General features: G+C 35.7%; 1 protein-coding gene across 8 annotated transcripts in view; it reads right to left on the bottom strand.

Moving 5' to 3' along the window:
• DOCK7 (dedicator of cytokinesis 7) overlaps window positions 1–20636 on the bottom strand; it is a 196961-nt gene that overhangs the window by 4908 nt on the left and 171417 nt on the right. For 4 of the 8 annotated variants that reach the window (XM_036255522.1, XM_036255524.1, XM_036255526.1 and 1 more), the window contains 9 exons: window positions 19796–19988; window positions 17493–17636; window positions 14096–14227; window positions 12567–12581; window positions 5799–5924; window positions 4192–4281; window positions 3851–4087; window positions 3364–3507; window positions 2109–2215 (listed from right to left, as the gene is read on the bottom strand). In XM_036255522.1, the coding sequence (XP_036111415.1) occupies window positions 2109–2215; window positions 3364–3507; window positions 3851–4087; window positions 4192–4281; window positions 5799–5924; window positions 12567–12581; window positions 14096–14227; window positions 17493–17636; window positions 19796–19988 (1188 nt within the window). Of the gene's footprint in view, window positions 1–2108; window positions 2216–3363; window positions 3508–3850; window positions 4088–4191; window positions 4282–5798; window positions 5934–12566; window positions 12582–14095; window positions 14228–17492; window positions 17637–19795; window positions 19989–20636 lie in introns of all 8 variants that reach the window. The other 4 variants (XM_036255523.1, XM_036255527.1, XM_036255529.1 and 1 more) reach the window with 1 other exon arrangement.

Genomic DNA, 20636 nt, shown 5'->3' with positions numbered 1-20636 from the left:
TATCATCACTTGCAGAATGTAGCTAAAGTGATGCTTAGAGGAAATATAGTCTTAGCTCTGGCCGGTTTGGCTCAGCGGTTAGAGCATTGGCCTGCGGTCCGGAGAGACCCGGGTTCGGTTCCCACTAGGGGCATGTACCTCGGTTGCAGTTTGTCCCCGGCCCTGGTTGGTCGTGCGGGTGGCAGCCACTCGATGTGTCTCTTTCACATCGATGTTTCTCTCTCCCTCTCTCTTCCTCTCTCTCCCTCCCACTCTATCTGTGCAAAAAATGGAAAAATGGCCCTGGCCGGTTTGGCTCAGCGGTTAGAGCGTCGGCCTGCGGTCCTGAGAGACCCGGGTTCGGTTCCCGCTAAGGGCACGTGCCTCGGTTGCGGTTTGTCCTCGGCCCTGGTCGGTTGTGCGGGTGGCAACCACTCGATGTGTCCCTTCACATCGATGTTTCTCTCTCTCTGTTCCTCTCTCTCCCTCCCACTCTACCTGAACAAAAAATGGAAAAATGTCCTCGGGTGAGGATTAAAAAAGAAAAAAAAAGAAAATATAGTCTTAAATGCTTACATTAGTAAAGAAGGCTAAAACTGAAGAGCTATAAGCAACCTAAAAAGGACAGAATAAACTTGAAGTATAAGGAAGGAAATAAAAAAGTATGATAGCTCTATATCAATAAATACAAAAGTTGGTTCTTTGAAAAAAAAACAGACTAAGTCCTAGCAAGATTAAATGAGAGAAAGTGCCCTGGTGACTCAGTGGTTAGAGCGTCGACCCCCAGACCGGAGAGTCCTGGGTTCGGTTCCCACTAAGGGCACGTACCTCGGTTGCAGTTTGTCCCCAGCCCCAGTTGGGGTCATGTGGGTGGCAACCACTCAATGTGTCTCTCTCACATCAATGTTTCTCTCTCTCTGCCCCCCTCTTTCCCTCTTGCTCTATCTGAAGATAAATGCAAAAATGTCCTCAGGTGAGGATTAAAAAAAAAGAAAGAAAGAAAGCTAACTATGCCCTACTAGAAATTAAAAATGAGACATAAGGTTAAATACAGCAGAAGCTTATAAAGGCACAGAGAATATTATAAAGACACAGAAGATATTATATACAATTTAATGCAAATACATCTGAAATTATACTTTTCTAGACTAATATAATTAACCAAACAGACTTACTAAGAAAAAACATGAATAATCCTAAAACCATCAAATACATCGAATCAAATTCCAAATCTATCCACAAAGGAAACACCAACATGTAAATTATACCAAACACTTGTAAAGACATATAATCCCAATGTAACAATTATTCTGAAGTATTAAGAGAAAAAAAAAAATCCAGAGTATGGGGGGAATAAAAGAACTATTCCTGAGAAGAGTTTCCAACTCATTCAAGGTTGGCATACCCAAACCTAATGGGGACTACAAGAAAAAGTTGTATTTCAATCTCACCCATGAAAACATTTGCAAAACTCCCAAGTAAAATAATAGAAACTGTTTCACCAAATAATTACACACACACACACACACACACACACACACACACCCATTTGATAAAAGTTTTAAACTTGTCATGACAAAAAACTTTTAGCATAACTACAAATAGGTGAGTGTCTTTCTTTGATCTAATTAAAACATCTACAAAAAACTGAAATAAACATTACACTCAATGGTGAAAATATTTCCTTTAGATCAGGAACAAGAAAATGATGCCTCTATTACTAGTACCGTTCAACATAGTGCCAAAGATCCTAAACATCACTGTAAAAAGATTCTACAGATTATTAGAATTAACAAGTGAGTTTCACAATATTCTCATGTAAAATATAAAATTCAAATGCATTTCTGTATACCAGTAAACAAAATATACATTTAAAAGATACCATTAACAAAAACATCAAAGTATTAAATACCAAGGAATAAGTCAAGATATACAAGGCCTCTACAGAAAATTAAAACAATATTAAGAAAACTAAAAGATCTAAGTAAATGGAGAAATACACAGACTATTTTTCATTGTGAACAACTTTCCTGTATTTTCTCTTTTCAGTTGTCCTTTAAGACCCTTATTTTACACTGTGGTTTTGCACATTCTCAATGTGAAGATCTTTATTGGGAAGCCCTGAATACCTTTTAGTAAAATCTTTGAAGCAAAGTCGCAGTTTATTATGATGTCTGAAGAGTTTTGGGTCACTGGGTATTTCAGATAGGAAAACCTGGGCAACTTCCAAAGGCCCCTGCAAAATAAGAAAAACGAGATGTGTTTTGCCTTCTCTTAAATTAGAGAGAAGTTACCCGACTGATTTTCTTCGCACTGAGATGGCTGCATTTAAGTTTAATGCACATATCTATGCCCATATTAAAACTTCAGAGAGATTCTGGCAACATGTTTTTCATTTTTCCTAATGTCGATTCTATATTCTTGCCTACTACATTTAAATCGTTAGTTCATTTTTTCAAAGAAGAGTAGAAGCTCAAGGATTGACTGTTCATTAACGTATTTCACCCTGTATTTTTTACATTCTTTAATATATCCTCAATAAAAGTTGTCAGGCTACTGGCAGTCAATTGTCGATCCAGATTATTAGACTTGATTTCCTGAAACATTTCCTCAGTATTCCAGATATATTCCCAAGACTGTAAATTAACAAAGATAATCTTTTGTAAGTTGTATTATTTGGAGGTAATCTCCAAATCACGTATGTTTTAGGGGGTATAATGGTCTTCAAGTGTTTGCTTCTGTTTTCGTAGGGCCTTTTTTAGCTTTATTCCTTTAATCTAGAAAATAGGGTAGGACATATGTGAAATCTTACTCGAAGCCTAGGGTAAGGATTTTCTCTTACCTTGGAATATTCCCTAATCATCAGCAAAGAGATAATGGGATGCCTTCTAATATACACATGACAAATCAACAGTAATATTTGGTGTACATATATTATAATTTTCAAAATGATTTCACATTACTTATTTACTCCTCACAGTTCACTGTGGAGATCTGGAGAAAATCACATCAGTAAGTATCTGAGAGAGCAGGCATTCACGTGCATGTATATAGCTCTGAAAAACCCATTTTAGAGTGCATTCTTTCAATACAAACTTTTAAAGCAAAGGCTAATTTAAGCTAATCAATTTCTTCTTAATGGAATGTTTAAGAACAGGTAGGTAGAAGGCAGGAGTGAAAATCTTTACAATTGAGATTACATTAACATTTTTTTTTCCAGCTTACCTTTATTTATATTTTCAGTGGCTTTTGTAACCAGTTTTAACACATCTTTTTCACTTGATTTAGCGCTTACTAGTTAGTGATCTTTGTAAAAGGTAATAATAAAATCTTCCCAAATTCCATTTATAACTGAGTCAAACAGAACCAGCAGAAGGCACTGACCTGATTCACAGTTGTGCCCACAGACCCCTGGAGCACCATCTGAAGCATTTTGGGATCCGCAGGATCCTGATGCGTGGCAAATGCCAACTCCTGTGTCTTTTTCTGCATGTCTTCGATAGCAACTTCAATTGGTGTTAAGATGATCTGGATGAAATAACATCTATTAGGTCAGTGTACTGATAGAAAACTACTTAATGAGCTTCATATATAGTTAATTAAAATAAGAAAAAAAGTGCAGACCAATTATAAACTGTCACCTAACAATAAAATCCCCAACTTTGGTTGCCTTAATGAAAAATCACCTTTTAAAGTAAAAGGAGTGAACTAGGAACGTAGAAAAAAAGCCTAAAGTTAATGATTCAAAGATCGGTACAGTTCTAGTATGTTACCAAGTGAGGGGTGGTACACATAATGGTACACCCACATTGTTCTTACATGGCTCCAATGTATTTGTTTCATTAATTCTGTTTCCCTCTTGTGAACTTACCTCCTCTTTGTGAGTAACATTGACCCTTGTCTTAATATAAGGAAAAGCATGAGAAGTAGTCAGAATGGTCTTCCGTTTGAATTGTTCATGAAGTTCCCCATGGGCACGACCATCTAACGTGAAGGGTGTACAGTACATGAAACGGCGAAGATTATAATTTTTGTCAAAATATGTGATTCTGTCCTTCATCTCATACGTGTCAAAGTATGGCTCCACGTAGGTAATCTGAATATATGCCTGGGAAAGGGAAAAGTCCATTTTCTCACTGTTAAATTGTCCTTCAGTCTTTCTTCAACAAAATCAGAGTCTCAAAAATATGCCTACAGTATAATCAACCATACCTTGTTAGGATCCAATTTACACTTGTCTACAGGATTAGAATCCTTGATTACTTCAACTACATCCTCTCCAAATCTTTCTCCATAAAATCCCTACAATAAAGAAAAATAAATCTTTTATATGAAGTTAACAGTAGCAGGGACTAGAGAAGGCCTCTGAGGGAGACTCCTAAGTGAAATTAGGCCATTTACTAAGCTTTTGTACAACCACATTAATAATTACAAAGTAAATTATATTTGCCTAAAAATTAGCCCAGTCTCAGTCCATATTTATTTGAAAATATTACCCCCATCTACTCACTTTAAATAACACCAAGTAGAAGAAAACAACACTTTGCTACAATAAAAATACAAGGTTCCACAAGAGGTTCTCAAGAAAAACAAAAAGGAAGCAGAAACAGAGACTAAAGAAACTTAGTATCTTTGATGTATAGGATCTTATTTTTATTGAGTTTGATGTGACTTGATTTCTTGCAGACATAGGTCAATGAACAAGCATTCATTTTTATGAATGATTAAAAGCAATGTTCCAGAATGTCAAATAAAAGTATTAACCTGTTAAAATTTTATATAGGTTTAGATTTTGAAAAGGCAACCCTGGGTCAAGACTGCAGTGACTTTTCCACACGACACTGAGTAGCAGTATGGGCAATGAATAGAGCTATTCAAAAGGAAAAATTAAATCTGAATCTTCAAGGGAAAAAACCTACTCTTCCCCCAAAGATAATTTTTATTATTAAATAGAAATACTGTCTCAATGAGTATTTCCCAAGACGTACCTAGCCTTTTAAACAATAACAAGTCATAGTTTAAGCCAATCTATGGAAGTAGAGCCCAGTCAAGTCGCCAATAGAATAAAATATTAAGAAATTAACATCAGTTGAGAACAGAAACAAGCCTAGAGCAGTGCTCCTCAAACTCTTATGTGAATACAAGTCACCTGGGGATATTGTAAAAAGGCAGATTTTGATTCAGAAGGTCTGGGATAGAGCCAGAGATTCTGCATCTCAAACCATCTCCCAGGTGATGCCCATGCCTCTGGCCCCTGAACCGGTGACAAGAATGGAGAAAGGTTGGAAAGGATTATATAGCGGAAAAGATGGATCAGCCTTATAAGCAGGAAAATTCAGAAACTATAAAAGTTAAGGGATTCTAAGAAGTATTTTCAAGGTGTGATTTTAGGCTTTAAAATTCTAAAGATATCTCACTGGAAATCACTTAAGCCAAAGAGATAAAGCTCTGAGGTCAGACATTTCTTGGGGTTCTAGTTCCATCATTAGTTGCTACTTCCTTATGTAACCCTCCTTTTTAAACAAAATGTGGACAATACAATATACATTTCTCCATTAAATCACAATAATTCTGGAGTACAAGTGTTTCTAAAATATGTGTGAAAATAGAGTCTCAAAAAAAATAAAGTTAGTATTTTACTGCTGTCATAAATGATTTGAAAGATTCAAAAGAGGATTATAGTGCTTATCCTTGTACTCTAAAGGGCAGTTTTATTTGGCAGGATCTGGATTATTAGATGATTAGATCTGGATCTGAAAGTCTATTCATCAATGCAAATTAATTAAAGAGGACATTTTATGAACCACCACAGCATTCACCTCCAATCTGTGCGAAATCTCTGCAAGTTTGGTGATTGCAGGTTCCTTGTAAACAAACTCCTGTTCATCCAAATCCCCAAACTTGGTTCCATAAAAACCAACACGAAAATAGGTGCCAAACATCCGCTTACCATCCTAGGTTTAGGAAAAGAAAGAAATTTCAATACAAAGTCTTTTTGTTTTTCACCATATGTTTAGATTACTATAGTATAAAATTCTCAAAACGCTGCAAAAAGTTTTAATTAAAAATTATATTTTATTACTTCTCAAATGAAGGTGAAAACAAAGCAAATAATCTTTCCTTTTTCATTATTTCTAACAAATAACATTATGTAATTGGCTTTCACAAAGCGAAAAGATCACATATGGCACTGTATATGCTTTTTAAGGTTTGTACCAAGTGACTACTTCACATTGGCTTATGTTTTAAGCCCACACATTTTAAATAAATTCACTTATTTTCCTTATTGCAAGAAAAGATGCTTGGTATAACTTGAACTGTGTCTTAACTGTCCTGAAATTAGAGCAAATTACATAAAAACACTAACATTTTTAGTTAACAGCTTTATAGAAGCTTTTTACATATATTATATCAGATCATAAAAGGTAGGAGCCAAGTATAGCACCTGGCATATAGCAGACAATCAGTAAATGTCAAGATCATCCAAAAGCACTAAAACAAAAATTTACAATTAGAATCCCTGTGCCGATAAAAATATTTTTATTTGGATGAGTAACTAAAAATGGAATAGAAAGGGAAAAATGTAAGACTGAAAGATAAAAGGGAAAAATTCTACAGTCCCCAAGCCACCCCCTGCATACATTAACTACACGTTCATTTCTAGTATGAACTATACCACGGTCACTTTTACATGGTGCATTTGGAAACAAATTCCTTCAACAAAGATAAAATAGTTGAAAGCTTTCTATGCAATTCTTTCAATTTAGATATAAAGATATTTCAGAAGGGTTTTGTGGTGGTTCCCACATACACACATAATTATTTAAGCCTAAACTGTCCTATATTTACTTTTCCTATATTGAATTCTTGCTGAAAAGGCAAAGGGGCTTGTAAAATAAGTCACAAATGTCACAGATAATCCAGCAAAATGGGAAACTCTGATCCTTAATTTACCAGTTTTATAATACAGAAAAGAAAAACAGTACTGTTACTAAAAATACCCCACATTTTGTCCAGAAGAATTAAAGTCTTTGGAGCTAAAGAAACTTGAGGTTTATAAAAATTTTTTCACAAGTTATTTTATTTCAAAATTTAACAGACATAAAAATTAACTGATCTCTATAACAAAGGAAATCTTTCTAGTTATATTAAATGTATTCAACCAAAATTCTGATTAACATCATCAACATGCAAATGAAATAATATAATAGAACATTTTTACATAATCAAGGAACAAAGAAAGCACTGCATGGAGAATAAAAGTTACTTAAGAAAACTAATAATTTGTGACTGTTATTTGAAAAAAATCATATATAGCCCTGGCTGGTTTGCTCAGTGGTTAGAGCATCGGTCCGTGGCCAGAGAGACCCAGGTTCAGTTTCCACTAAAGGCATGTGCCTCGGTTGTAGTTTGTCCCCGGCCTCGGTTGGGGTCCTGTGGGTGGCAGCCAGTCGGTATGTCTCTCTCACATTGATGTTTCTCTTTCTCTCTTCCTCCCTCTCTCCCTCCCGCTCTAACTGAAGATAAATGCAAAAATATCCTCAGGTGAGGATAAAAATAAAAAAAATATATCATATATAAATATTCCCACAAATATTAAAATATTGTTATTCTGGCTGTACTCCTCTTAGAGGTTTTCAATTTAAAATACTATTTCAAATCTTCAATATTGTGGCCTTTTAAATATTCGAAGACAGCTATTACAATTTATTTCCTTTAGCTAAACTTTCCAGCTCTCAATCACCTTCACGTGAGAGCAATTACTATCCTGTGTGCATTTTATCTGTTTTTCCGTGCCACCTTTTAAAGTGTGGTACCTCAGAAATAGACACAATACTGATCTGATCTCATCTGATCAGCGAGGCTCACTGCCTCCCTGGATCTGGACTTGAATTTTACTAATGCACTTTAAAACTGAACTATTAGCAGCCATGTACAACCATTTATTTTCCACGCTAACATTCAGTTTAAGAAAAGACAATGACTACTTATGATGTGTTAGCCACTATTCAAAATAACAGGAATATAAAAACAAGATTTGGCTCCCGAATAGAGTAAAAAATGCATGCAAATAACTATAATACAAAGGATTATGTGCTAACAAGTTGTACCCAGAAATAGTAATTCTATTGGAGCCAGGTCACAAACAGGTGACACACAGACAGGAAAGGGCGCTGTGGCAGAAACAGGGGAAAGCGGGAAAGAAAGGAAAATGCAAAGTCACGAAACAGAATGTATGTAAGGGAAACCATCCATTCACATATTTGAGTGCCTAATATGTGTCAGCAAACTGTTCTAGATATTTGTGATAAATTAATAAACACTAGAGACAAAGAGGGTGATCAGGTGATCAGTGGAAGGTGAGAGCCGAGCCAAGACATGAGGGAAGTGAGACTTGTTCCTGTAGGTCTCTGGGGGAAGTGGATTCCAGGCAGAGGAAAGAGCCGGTGCAAAGGTAGGAGGGCAGGAGCCTACCTAATGTGTTTGGAGAACAGGAAGGTCGCCGGTGTGACTGAAGCAGAGTTCAGAGGGATAAGATCAAAGAGGTACCGATGGAGTTACTGGAATTGAAAAGGAATGTGTGTATTCTAAAGTGAAGGAGAGAGCAGCAGAGGAAGGGAAGTTAAGAGTCTGAGTCAATTTACTGTCAACTTACAGAGTTCTCCAGTGTCAAACCAGTGACCCTATCAGGATCAAGAAAGCACTGACACATAGCTTCATCTTCAGGAAAAATATAATCTTGATTTTCTCTTTGGAGTTTTGGACCACAGAATGATATCTGTTTTCCTTTGAATTTTTAAAAACATCCACTTTCCTATAATGTAGCCTATGATTTTCTATTATCTTCCTTTACTGTTATGAACTCTTTTTGAACTTCTCATCCTTCTCACACTTCAACTTATTCTTCCTTAGCAAGTTCTTATTGATTCCACGATTTTATGGGTGATGAAACTATCCCAGACAAGAAAATCCATCTACTCATCTATCCATGTCCCTAATGGTTGAAATTTCTTAGGACAAATATCTCACTTTAAAAATTTTTTTCCTTTCTTTATTGATTTTAGAAAGAGAGAGGGAGAGAGATAGAGAAACATCGATGAGAGAGAACATTGGCCGCCTGCTCCATGCCCCCAACTGGGGATGTGCCCTGACCAGGAATTGAATAGGCAACCTCTTGGTATATGGGTCGATGCTGAACCATTGAGCCATACCAGCCGAGCATGACAAATATATCTTAAATCTATATTTCATAAGAAACATTCTGTTGAACTGGTTATATATTTATATAATGGCATCACTTCTATAACTTCTTTTATTCTCATCCAATTGTTTTCCACTATGCTTCCTTCAAGTTAACTTATTTCCATATAGGCATACAGTATTTCTCACTAGTAATTCCCTTCCCTTCTGTTAGATCTATTCCTCTTAAGAGAACAAATAGCCTTAGCTGGTGTGGCTCAGCTGGTTGGGCGTTGTCCTATGTACCAAAAAGATGCCAGGTCAATTCCCAGTCAGGGCACCTCTGGTTGCAGGCTGGATCCCCAGGTGTGCAGGAGGCAGCCAATCCATGCTATGCTCTCACATCAATCTTTATCTCTCTCTCTCCCCCTTTCTCTAAAAATCAATTTTTAAAAATCTTAAAAAAAAGTAACTTACATTTAAAAAAAAGAGAACACATATACTTTTATCAGTTTATTTAGTCTCAGATCTCAACTTGGGGACATAACATCTCTTAGATTTTATTAACCAAATTTTGTTAAGATTTTAAGTAATAGTAGTAATAATAATGATACTAATAAATACAATAACAACAAAAATAATAATCTCCAACCTTATTTTGAGTACTTAGTATGTGCTAGATACTGGTTATCCACTGTGCATGCATTATGTCAATTTTTACTACAACTTTGAGCGAGGTACCGTTATTTTCTCCCTTATTTTATGATAAGCAAAAATAACTTGCCTGAGGTCACACTTGGAGACCAATCTGTGATGGAGTTGGGAGTTAAATCCCAATATATTCGACACTTAGTCCAAGTTCTTAATTAGGCTGTATAGCCCTCATGATCTATACACTGGTATACAAGCACTAGGACACAAGTACATGTACATCTCACTTCTCTGGGGTTTTCCTTGAGATTTTTGAGAATTTCCTTGAGTAGTCACTTGGTACTTCTCTCCTTACATTTTGTCTTCCTCTGTGTTACAACACTGTCCCCTATTATGAATACAGACTGTCTGCTTCTGAACCCAAATTGATCACTACTTGATAGAGAGATAAATGTATCTTTTTAAAATTAAACACACACAAAATATGAGGTGGTTATAAAAATTTCCAAACAAATTCAACATTTCTTTATAAAAATAATTTAAAATGCAATAATAAGAAATGATTAAAGCACATTTATTTCCTATTGTTTTAAAAAAATGGACTTGGGAAAAGGAAAAGAATACAAGTGAACAATGAACAGCCATCAAGATACTGAAACTGGCCAGCAGGTTGACAGCCACCACGATTCATGAAGGTTCCTGATTTGTTATTTTGCATGGTAAACACTTTACAAATTGCTAGGTGTCAAGTTTTAGAGTTATCGTTTACATACACACACAAACCCATATACACATCCCCCAAAAGCTTTGCCAACTCAAACAATTTATACCAAATCAAAGAGCAGGATGTTATATGTAACAACATAAAAGCACAGAAGGCTTTCCTCTAAGTCAGAGTCATTCTACAATGTATAAATTACCCTTACTGAATTTCAACCCAGTGAGAGTTCTTTGAGAATACTAGGAAATTAGCTAGGAAACAGTTTTTTAGAAAAAATGAAATTACTCAAGTTTTCTGAGTCAAAAAGAAAAATATTCACAAGATAGGAACTTACCACAATAGACAATAGTAAAAGTAGGGAGTAGGGTCAGCAACCAGGGGCAAGAGAGAAGAGAAAACAGAAGGCATTTTAATTAGGGAAATTTCAAAACAAATAAGCAGCAAATGGTAGCAAACATATTTTTAAAATGCAAGCATCCATTTAAATTTTATAAGGAAAAAGCAAAAAACAAGCGTGCAACAATTTTAGAAGCTACAAAAGCTAAAGGTCCAGTGAAAGGTAGTAACAAGATATAAACAAGAAAATAAAGTCTGTGTGACTTTTACATGCAATAAACATGAAGACAGAATGATATTAATGTCATAACCAGTGAAAATTATACCTTTCAGGGGTCGATTTAGCATCAAGCAGACTAGTAATAAACTGCTCAGAGGTTTCCATATATCTTCTTTTATGCTTACTTTTCAGCTAATTCCATTTCATGATAGGAAATCCATAAGGAACTTTATCACTCATAGATAACCATGGCAAGTCTCTTTACATATATCTTTATTGAGCGAGGGATTCTATACTAGGTATTAATAAAGTCATCATAGACATTTAATCTGGAGAATTAAGGTAGATATAAAAGTACAAAAGAAAAAGGTGGGAACCAATTCAGAAATGGAAGACAATGCAGTAGTAATATTTATTCCTGGTTTTCCATTTGGGTTCCAAAACAAGGACTGCAATACAGAAAGCCTAATCTGATTAGTCAACATAATCTTGACTACCAAGAGAGAAGGCAAAGCAGACAACTTTAAAAGTACACCTACCTTTAAATAAATCTGATTTACGAATACTTTGCTTTACCTCATTAAAATAAATTAGAACACATTTTATAGAATTCTTTCCTTTACAGAAAAATTTAAAGCAACAGCAATCAATTTCTTCCTGGCATTTTCAGGTAAAACTTGATTTATATAACTTTCGTGAGCCTAACTACTTACTACATAAAAGGAAGCACACGTAATTTTCATTGAACACTAATTATCAAACACTGTCAGAATATGAGGTCAAATTAAATTTTAAGTTCTCTCTATCTCTTTATTCCTCCCCCCAACAAAATTTAAATGACAAAGTGAATTTCTTTCTTCAGGAGTGCCGTATACTCAAGGTGAAGTGATTCAAGATCAAATTAACACATTCTTTCATCAGTTCTAAGATGCACATTTTTTAGCCTACATTTTACTAGTTGGCATTCATCTTTCAATTCATAGGATGTTGTGGTTTAATACACAGGCTTCTTTTTTGTTTCTTAAATGCATACAAATTAATGGGATGTCTTACAATTGATGGCATCTTAGATCAAATGAAATTTAGTATTTTCTATTTACACCTCTGAGCAATAACACATAAATCGACCTCTGTAAAATGAGTTGAAACAATATGGTTAAAAAAAGAAATCTGTGTGTAAATGCTGATGAAAGAAAATGCTTCAAAGGATAAAAACAAACTAAAGTGATGACAAAGTGGCTCATTTACCAAAGAATCTCATTAGTGTAATACGGATTTCCATGCACTGCCTACACCTCTTAATAATAAATTTAAAAAATAACTTACAGTATTTTAACAAAATTTCTTTGGTTAATGAATTCAGTTGATAGCAGATAGCAACAGAATGCCCACAGCTAGCACATGTGGGCAAAGCATTGGCATAAGAAATCTGATCAAATCAATCTATTAGTGTCTTTAACTAACTAAAACATTACCTACCTCCCAGCCAGTACTCTGTATAATAAAAAGTAAAAAAGGGCAGGTCATAAAAAAAAAAAAAAAAAACTGTTTAAAAAGAACAAAAAAAGGCCAAAGGAAGTTCAGTAGTTTAAAGGCACCATATACCGTAAATTCTTCTCCATAAACAGAAGACACTAGGATATTTTTAAACACCATATTCTTTCACTTTTAAGACCTCTGATACTTTTATAAATTGCTTGTTCAAGACCTAATAGCTAAAATTTTACCTTTTAAAAATGTTAAAAGTGAAAATACACACTTTAGGAAAAGATCTCTAACTAAACTCAGCGGTGCTTCACTGAACTACCCAGGGTAAACTGGAACAGAAGTTGCAATTTTGCTCAAATGCCTTCGGTACAAATGGAAGTTTCTTGGAATCTGTTAGCTCTAGATGTTCCAGGCCAGACCTATATAATTTGCAGTTTACAGCTCTAGAAGCTGGGATAAGATTTCTTTGATAGTATATGTATAACTAATTATAAAAAAGATCCACCTGTTACGATCATGAATCCTAGTAAGTCTTTTGCAATTTCAGTATTTTAGTAGATGACAATAAAATTCTGGTATAACAGTGTAGCAGTCCTATTTTAAGACTGTTAAAATTTGAGATTATAACAATTCATCTAGAACAGCTTAGTCCATGGCAAGAAAGAAGAACTCAAGCTGACAGACAATAAAGAAGAACTAGTACTCAATACAAAAGTGGATTTCAATACTCCACTTCCTTCTCACATGATGGCAGTAGCAGATGATAGCATGGGTAGCACAGGAAAGGGGACAGTACAGTGGAGGAGGAGAAGGCTCAAGGATATTCCAGAGTATTTAAATGGAGCCAAGGATTCAGTTTCAGGGACATCAATTGCTAATAGTCTAATCCATTTTTAAACCAAGTTTATTTTGATTTTAATTTCTGTGATAATATGTGGACTCTATGAACTATAAACAAGTACTGAAGTCCTACTATTATAACTGAATAAACAGAAGACAACCATTTTATTCATTATTTTCATATTAGAAATATATCAAAGAATGACTGAAAGGAAACATCTAGGAAAGACAGCTAAGTCCAGTTGAAATCACAAAATATTAGGGGTTTATTAAACTCTCATATCATTTAATAAAAAATTAACTTAAATATAAAAACATTTCTGGCAGCAAAGGACTGGAAATTGATTTAAAAAATCAGGTTTATAATTATAACACTATGAAACAGAAAACTCACAATTTAAAAAAATTTGCTAAGTAGTAATAATTCAAAAAAAGGTGAAGAAAATAAAAAGAAAAGCTATGTGGGAAGTTTAGGATGCTCTCTTAATCTACTTTAGGTAAATTTTTTTGTTGTTAATGAGCCTTGCTTTGGTCCTGAAGCATCATTTTGACACTGTTCATTTGTAACCTGATTAAAACGGCCATTCCATTGGATCTAGTTTGACATCAGTACAATGCAACGCTAATGCTTTTAGACAGTTTTCTCCATTTGTACTGAAGCTAGAAATTGCAAACATTACCTGATGAACAATTTTGCTGAATGCTTCTTGAAGTTTACCATGAATTGTGGATAGTTTCTTTGCATCCCGATTAGCTTCATGAATAGGAATAAGTACTTTGTAAACCTCGTTAACTGCTTCATACATGCCAGCCTGTAAAAATAATGTTATAAGATATTGCTTTCTTTTACATCAATAAGAAAGTAAATACTTAAAATTTATGAATTCACAATATTTCTGCTAAAACAATACCAACTGAAGCTTTTCCAATAGGACATAAAAATAAACAGTACTAATTTTTGATTTTACTATAGCTTAATAGAAGAATTTTGCACAATGTATTATTTCCTCTAGATGAATGCATATACATGTATGTGTGTGTGTGAGCACTTAACACACATATGCATATTTATATTCCTATATAATTTGAATTGGACATTCAGCTTCTATCTACTCAGTAATTCACTAAGGTAAATGTGTGTGTGCTTATATATGCACACTAACTTTTGCAGAAACAAATTCTGAGCAGAGAAATAAAATCCAATTATTACACTGGTCACAGAGGCTTCCCAATGAAACTAAAATTATTTAACATTTCCAAAATATTAAATTGGCATTGGAAATCTCCTATGGAAATATAACTGATTTATAACAAAACATGAGAAGGTTCTGAGTCAGTCAGGTTTTATTCCACTAGTGGCTAGTTGACCACTGGTTCGCCAAGGGTTGCTCTGGTCATACTCAGAGTGAGTGACAAGTGTATCTGTACTGCTCTTCCATTCTCTCGTCCTCAGCCATGGACTGTGGCTGTGTGAGGGGAGACAGAGCTCTCCAAGAGCCACTGAGCCCCACTGCCTCACAAATCAGTAACCCTACGTTCCCAAGCAAGTGAACATGTGGTTCTTATCTTTTCCAGTCATTTAACAGGGATATGTTTAAGTAGTCATGTAGCTATAACAGTGAAATATATTTAGTGCAACAAAAATGCCTCAGTAATTATTTTAATTAAGATTAGATTAATTGAAAAGGAATGAAATTCATAATTGCATACTAATTATTGCAAAATAAATTGTTATATAGGTCACTGTACCACAATCTAAATTCACTGCTGTGAATTATTAAAATTATAAACACACACACACATTAACACACAGAGTGTAAATATTCAATTAATAACAAAAAAACCTTTCCCCCCCTGCTAGTTCAGATCACTTATACTGAAACTCAAGGAAAATCAGGACTGTCAAGGTTCTCAAAGAAAGAAAATTTAAAGTGAACCAACACCTAACATTCTTGGAATCTTAGATTCATTACATTTATTTATTTTTAATTATTATTATTTTTTAATCCTCACCCAAGAACATGATTAGAGAGAGGAAGGGAAGGAGGGAGGGAGGAAGGGAGAGAGAGAGAGAGAAACATTAATCGGCTGCATTCTGTACATGTCCTAACAAGGGATCAAACCTGCAACCTAGGTATGTGCCCTGACTGGGAATCGAACCCACAAGCTTTCAGTGCATGGGACAATGCTCCAACCAACTGAGCCACTCCAGCTGGGCTAAGAATCATTATATTTAAACAAGCTGGTTCTAATGCCAATAATGATGAAGAGGATAATGGCAAACACCTAGTACTTACCTGGAGCCACAATACAGATATTAACTCATTTAATCCTGACAACATTCCTATGAGGTAGGTACTATTATTTGATGCATTTTATGGATAAGAAAAGAAAGGCACCAAGAGGTTGAGTAATTAGTGCCTGAGGTGATTTAACTATTAAGGTGGCAGAGCCAGGATTTGAATTCTGGCTGTATGCCTTCTAAATCTATATCCGTAACCAATATATTGTAAGGTAGGGTTAAGGTCAACAGAAGAAATAACCAATTTCCAATAGTAGTACAATTACCTCAAGCTACCGTCTTATGCTAACATGAATCTCACCTCTGCTGGGTCTCCTAAACCTCTGCTGGGACACTAAACACTCAGCAGAAAAGTCACAGAAAGTAGGTCACCTTATCACCATGGTTCACTATCAGCTAGCTATCTCTCCCTTCTCTGGTAAACATTTCTCTCCCTTCTCTGGTAAACATTTCATCTCTGATCCACATGACTACTTCAATTTCCATGCAGATGGGAAGGGACAGGACTGGGATTAAAGCATGGCAGAGTAGGTCAGACAGGGATCTAGGTTGTAGTTAATGAAATTCCTGATAAGGTTCTCTCTCATGGATGTTTCTCTCTCTCTCCCCCTCTCCCTTCCTCCTCTGTAAAATAAAATCAATAAAGAGAAAAAAAATTAAAAGAAAAAAACCCACAAAGTTTCTGATAAGTAAGCTCCAGGCCCCAAACACCTACCTAACAGGGAAACCAATGGGATGAGTGACCATAACTTTCCTGAATAACTTTCCTGAACACTCAAAAAAAGATTCTCCATTTCATCCAATAAACAAGCTCTCTATATCTAGAGCCATTTAGGTCTACCCAAACAGAAACCTAAGTCTTCTAGAGTCTTTGTTTTTTTTTGTTCTGTTTTTAATAAAATTTTATGGTTTTAGAAAATATTCAGTAGTAAAAGTTTTGTAAAAAAACACACACAAAAAATCTGTTGAAGACTAAAGGTTGGTCCATAAACAAGCAAATGAAAAGTACTAGAAGTTATGGATTATTAAGATTATAAGGAGTAAACAGCCCTGGCCTGTTTGGCTCAGCACTTGGAGCATCGGCCTGAGGACCAAAGGGTCGAGGTTCGATTCCTGGTCAAGGGCACGTACCTGGGTAGCAAGTTCAATTCCCAGCCCACCTGGGTAGCAAGTTCAATTCCCAGCCCTGGTTGGAGTCATGCGGCAGGCAACCAATCGATGTCTGTCTCTCACATTGATGTTTCACTCGCTCTTTCGCCCTCCCTCCTTTCCACTCTATCTAAAAAACAATGAACGCCCTGACTGGTTTGGCTCAGCAGTTAGAGTGTCGGCCTGTGGACCAATGTGTTGTGGGTTTGATTCCAGTCCAGGGCATGTACCTTGGTTGCAGTTTGTCCCCAGCCCTACTCAGGTTGTATGGGAGGCAGCCAGTCAATGTGTCTCTCTTATATCGATGTTTCTCCCCCTACCCCCTTCCTTCCCTCCCACTCTATCTGATGATAAACAGAAAAATATCCTCAGGTGAGAATAAAGGAAAAAAAAGGAAAAATATCTTCAGGTGAGGATTAACAAAATAAAAAAAAAAAAGATAAAAGAAAACGGAGTAAGTAACAATGAATCTATGAAAAAAATTTGTTCCTACATTGTTCTTAAGGTACTTAGAGAAAACGATCATAAAGGAAAAGCAAGATCATAAGCAGAGACAATAAATATACACATCACTAACAATGCAGAGGTATGTAACTGGGGAAAGAGAATGAACAAGAGTCATCTACCATAGAGAAAGAAGCAGCTGCTTGTTCCAGCAATCCCACAAGTCCTGACTCAGTAAAGTACTTTCCAGAGCAGATACCTTCTTCATCTGGAGATACCACATCATCTGAGACTGCAGACTCTTCTAAAACATTAGATGAAATATTCTAGGAAGAGAAAAGAAAAAGAAAAGTTTTGTGAAACAGTACTAATTTCTTAGCATGAAAGATGTACATAAAGAAGTAATTTAAGATGAAATATAGTTATCAGCTTAGGTTAAAAAAAGGGTAGTCAATGCACAGACAAAACAACTATCCAAACACGTTTTGTAATTTGAAGATGATAATAAAGTGAAACACCATTGCTAGAAAACTTTTCCATAAATAAAAAGTTATGAGAAAGAAAAATTTTAAAAATCATGGGCTAAGAAAAATAGTGATATGACACAGGATATCTAAGGAGACTTAAATAGTACTTAATTTAATGGATCTTGTCAAAACTCCCCATGAGGGAAATTAAAGCACAAAGAATGATCTCTTTGACTTGCCCAACATTCACTGAGTTCATGAAAATACTCAGGTATAGTAAAATCCATTTACCCTATAAGATTCGAATTGAACATTAGTTCTAAAAAAAGAAATGATACATACATACCTTAAATATTTTATTTTAACCTAAACATTTACAGTAGATATATACTCATTTGTCAATTTTTCCAAGTAGGTCTAAGGCTTTTTCTTTGTGTATGGGTCTCCAGATCAGAGTTCCATGTAATTTCTCTTGACTAAATACCCGTAATGCAACCATCATTTAATATTTTCTGTTTTGGTTTCTTTCTTTCTTTATTTTTTTATCCTCACCGAGGATATATTTTTCCATTTTTTGTACAGATAGAGCGGGAGGGAGAGAGAGGAAGGGAGAGAGAGAGAAACATCGACGTGAAGGGACACATCGAGTGGCTGCCACCCGCACAACCAACCAGGGCCGGGGACAAACTGCAATCGAAGCATGTGCCCTTAGCGGGAACCGAACCCGGGTCTCTCCGGACCGCAGGCCAACGCTCTAACCGCTGAGCCAAACTGGCCAGGGCTGTTTTGGTTTCTTTAAAGTACAGTAAACATTTGAACTTAAAGAGATTATCAAATTGTTCTATATTTCTAGCAGCTTTTCCTGCAATCTTTTATATTTTGTCCAAAATTAACAATTGTTCTGGAGACTCACTTTTATCAAGTCCTTGTAAATTATTTGACTTCGTTTTCAGAGAAACAATAACTCGCTTTCTTTTTGCATTCGGATTTCATCAGAAGATATATTTAATCAAAATTTGAAATTTCCCAAACTTGGCATTAACAGGTTTTAAGAAAAGCAATTCATAACTGTTTCTTTGTAAGCAAATAATTCAACTAGTGAATCAGAAGTATATAACCCCACGAGAGAGTAAACTATTAACTCTGAGTCATAGTATTAGCATATTTTATACTGGGAACAGAGACTGTTGGTTTATCTGGTGTGTTAAGTAAAAGTAAGAGTTTCTACCAAATTCTGATTCTCAGTATTTTGGTGTATTCCATAAATGACATTCAAGTCCATACGTAGCAGTATAGGCAAAGAGAATAAACATACAGCACAGGTAATTCAGAGGTTAAGAACATGTGGAAAGAATTAACAAGAAGCCCTCTTTAAAAATGTATAATGTGTCTTGCTGCTATGGCTCAGTGGTTGAGCGTTGACACATGCATCAAGAGGTCACCAGTTCGAATCCTGATCAGGACACATGCCCAGGTTGTGGGCCTGATCCCCAGTGGGGGGCATGCAGGAGGCGGCCAATCGATGTTCTCTCTCATCAATGTTTCTATCTCTCTCTTCCTCTAAAATCAATAAAGAAAATAAATAAATAAAAATGTACTAATTCCTTGGGCAGCGTGGCTCAGTGGTTAGAGTGTCAGCCTGAGTACCGGTGGGTCTCAGGTTCAATTCTGTCAAGGGCATGTACCTGGGTTGCAGGTTCAATCTCTGGCCCTGGTTGGGGTGTATGCAACCAATTGATGAGGCAACCAATTGATGTGTCTCTCTCACATCGATATTTCCCTCTCTTTCTCTCCCTCCACTTCCCTCCTCCCTTCCACGCTCTCTTAAAATCAGTGGAAAAAATAGCCTCTTGTGACAAAAACAATGTACTAATGACAGTGATAGTGAAACATTAATCCATCTTATGAAGCACACTTCCCATCTTTATGCTTTCCTTACAAGATAAATTAATCTAAAAGGAAAGCCAAAACCAAAACAGGACATACCTTGCTTTCATGCAAATCTGGCAGATTCCTACCTGAAATGTTACACAGCCCACAGGAAGATACTTGCGGTCCTCCAGCATGCTCAGATACTCAGCCACCAGCGCTGCTGAGTGGACCAGGCACTGCGCGGCTTCCGCGTGGTTGCTGCGCTCCGAGTGCTTGCCAGCCATGTTCTGCAACCAGGTCAGTCGCAGATCTGGAGAGGTCTGGTAGCCCTTGGCAATTCTAATCAGAACAGAAATTCTTCCCAATTAGCATTTGCTTCCCAAGCTGAAAGGGAGTTTAGACTGCCTGTTCAGTGTTTCCCTCCAAGGGTTTCTGTTTGCTAACACAGCCTATTAAGACAAGATTTTTAGTGGTATGGAAATGTCTTTGTGTTGCTTAGAGAAAATAGCCGTGGGCCAATGGAATGGGTAATAGCAAGGTTTTTATTGGGGGGGGGGGCACTAAAAAAAGACATGCCATATTGAAATCTGGTCATTAAAGAAAACAATCAGTAAAGGAAAAACTGAGAATTTAAGTGTTCATTACAGAAAAACAGAAAATTTCATATTCAAGAAGAAAAGATTTACAAAAGATAGTTTCATTGCATCATCTTTATTTAAAAAAAAAATCTGTCTTACTCGTGTCTTTAAAGAACTCTCAAGACCGTGAAAAGAGAGGGTCATGTGGCAAAGAAAAAGTCTCAAGTTTTACTTACATCTTACAATATATAACAGGAATTATAAAATTCTCAAAATATGCTTCTAGAAATATTATTCTATAGGCATAACCATGTTTAAAGTAGAAAAAAATTAATGTTATGATAAATATTAATATTTATGTTAATATTGATATGTTATTTTAAATATATTTAACATATATTGAGAAATA

This window comes from Molossus molossus, unplaced genomic scaffold (genome assembly GCF_014108415.1).
Source record: "Molossus molossus isolate mMolMol1 unplaced genomic scaffold, mMolMol1.p scaffold_m16_p_12, whole genome shotgun sequence".
Classification (NCBI taxonomy): domain Eukaryota; kingdom Metazoa; phylum Chordata; class Mammalia; order Chiroptera; family Molossidae; genus Molossus; species Molossus molossus.
This window is presented reverse-complemented; position numbering and strand designations above follow the sequence as displayed.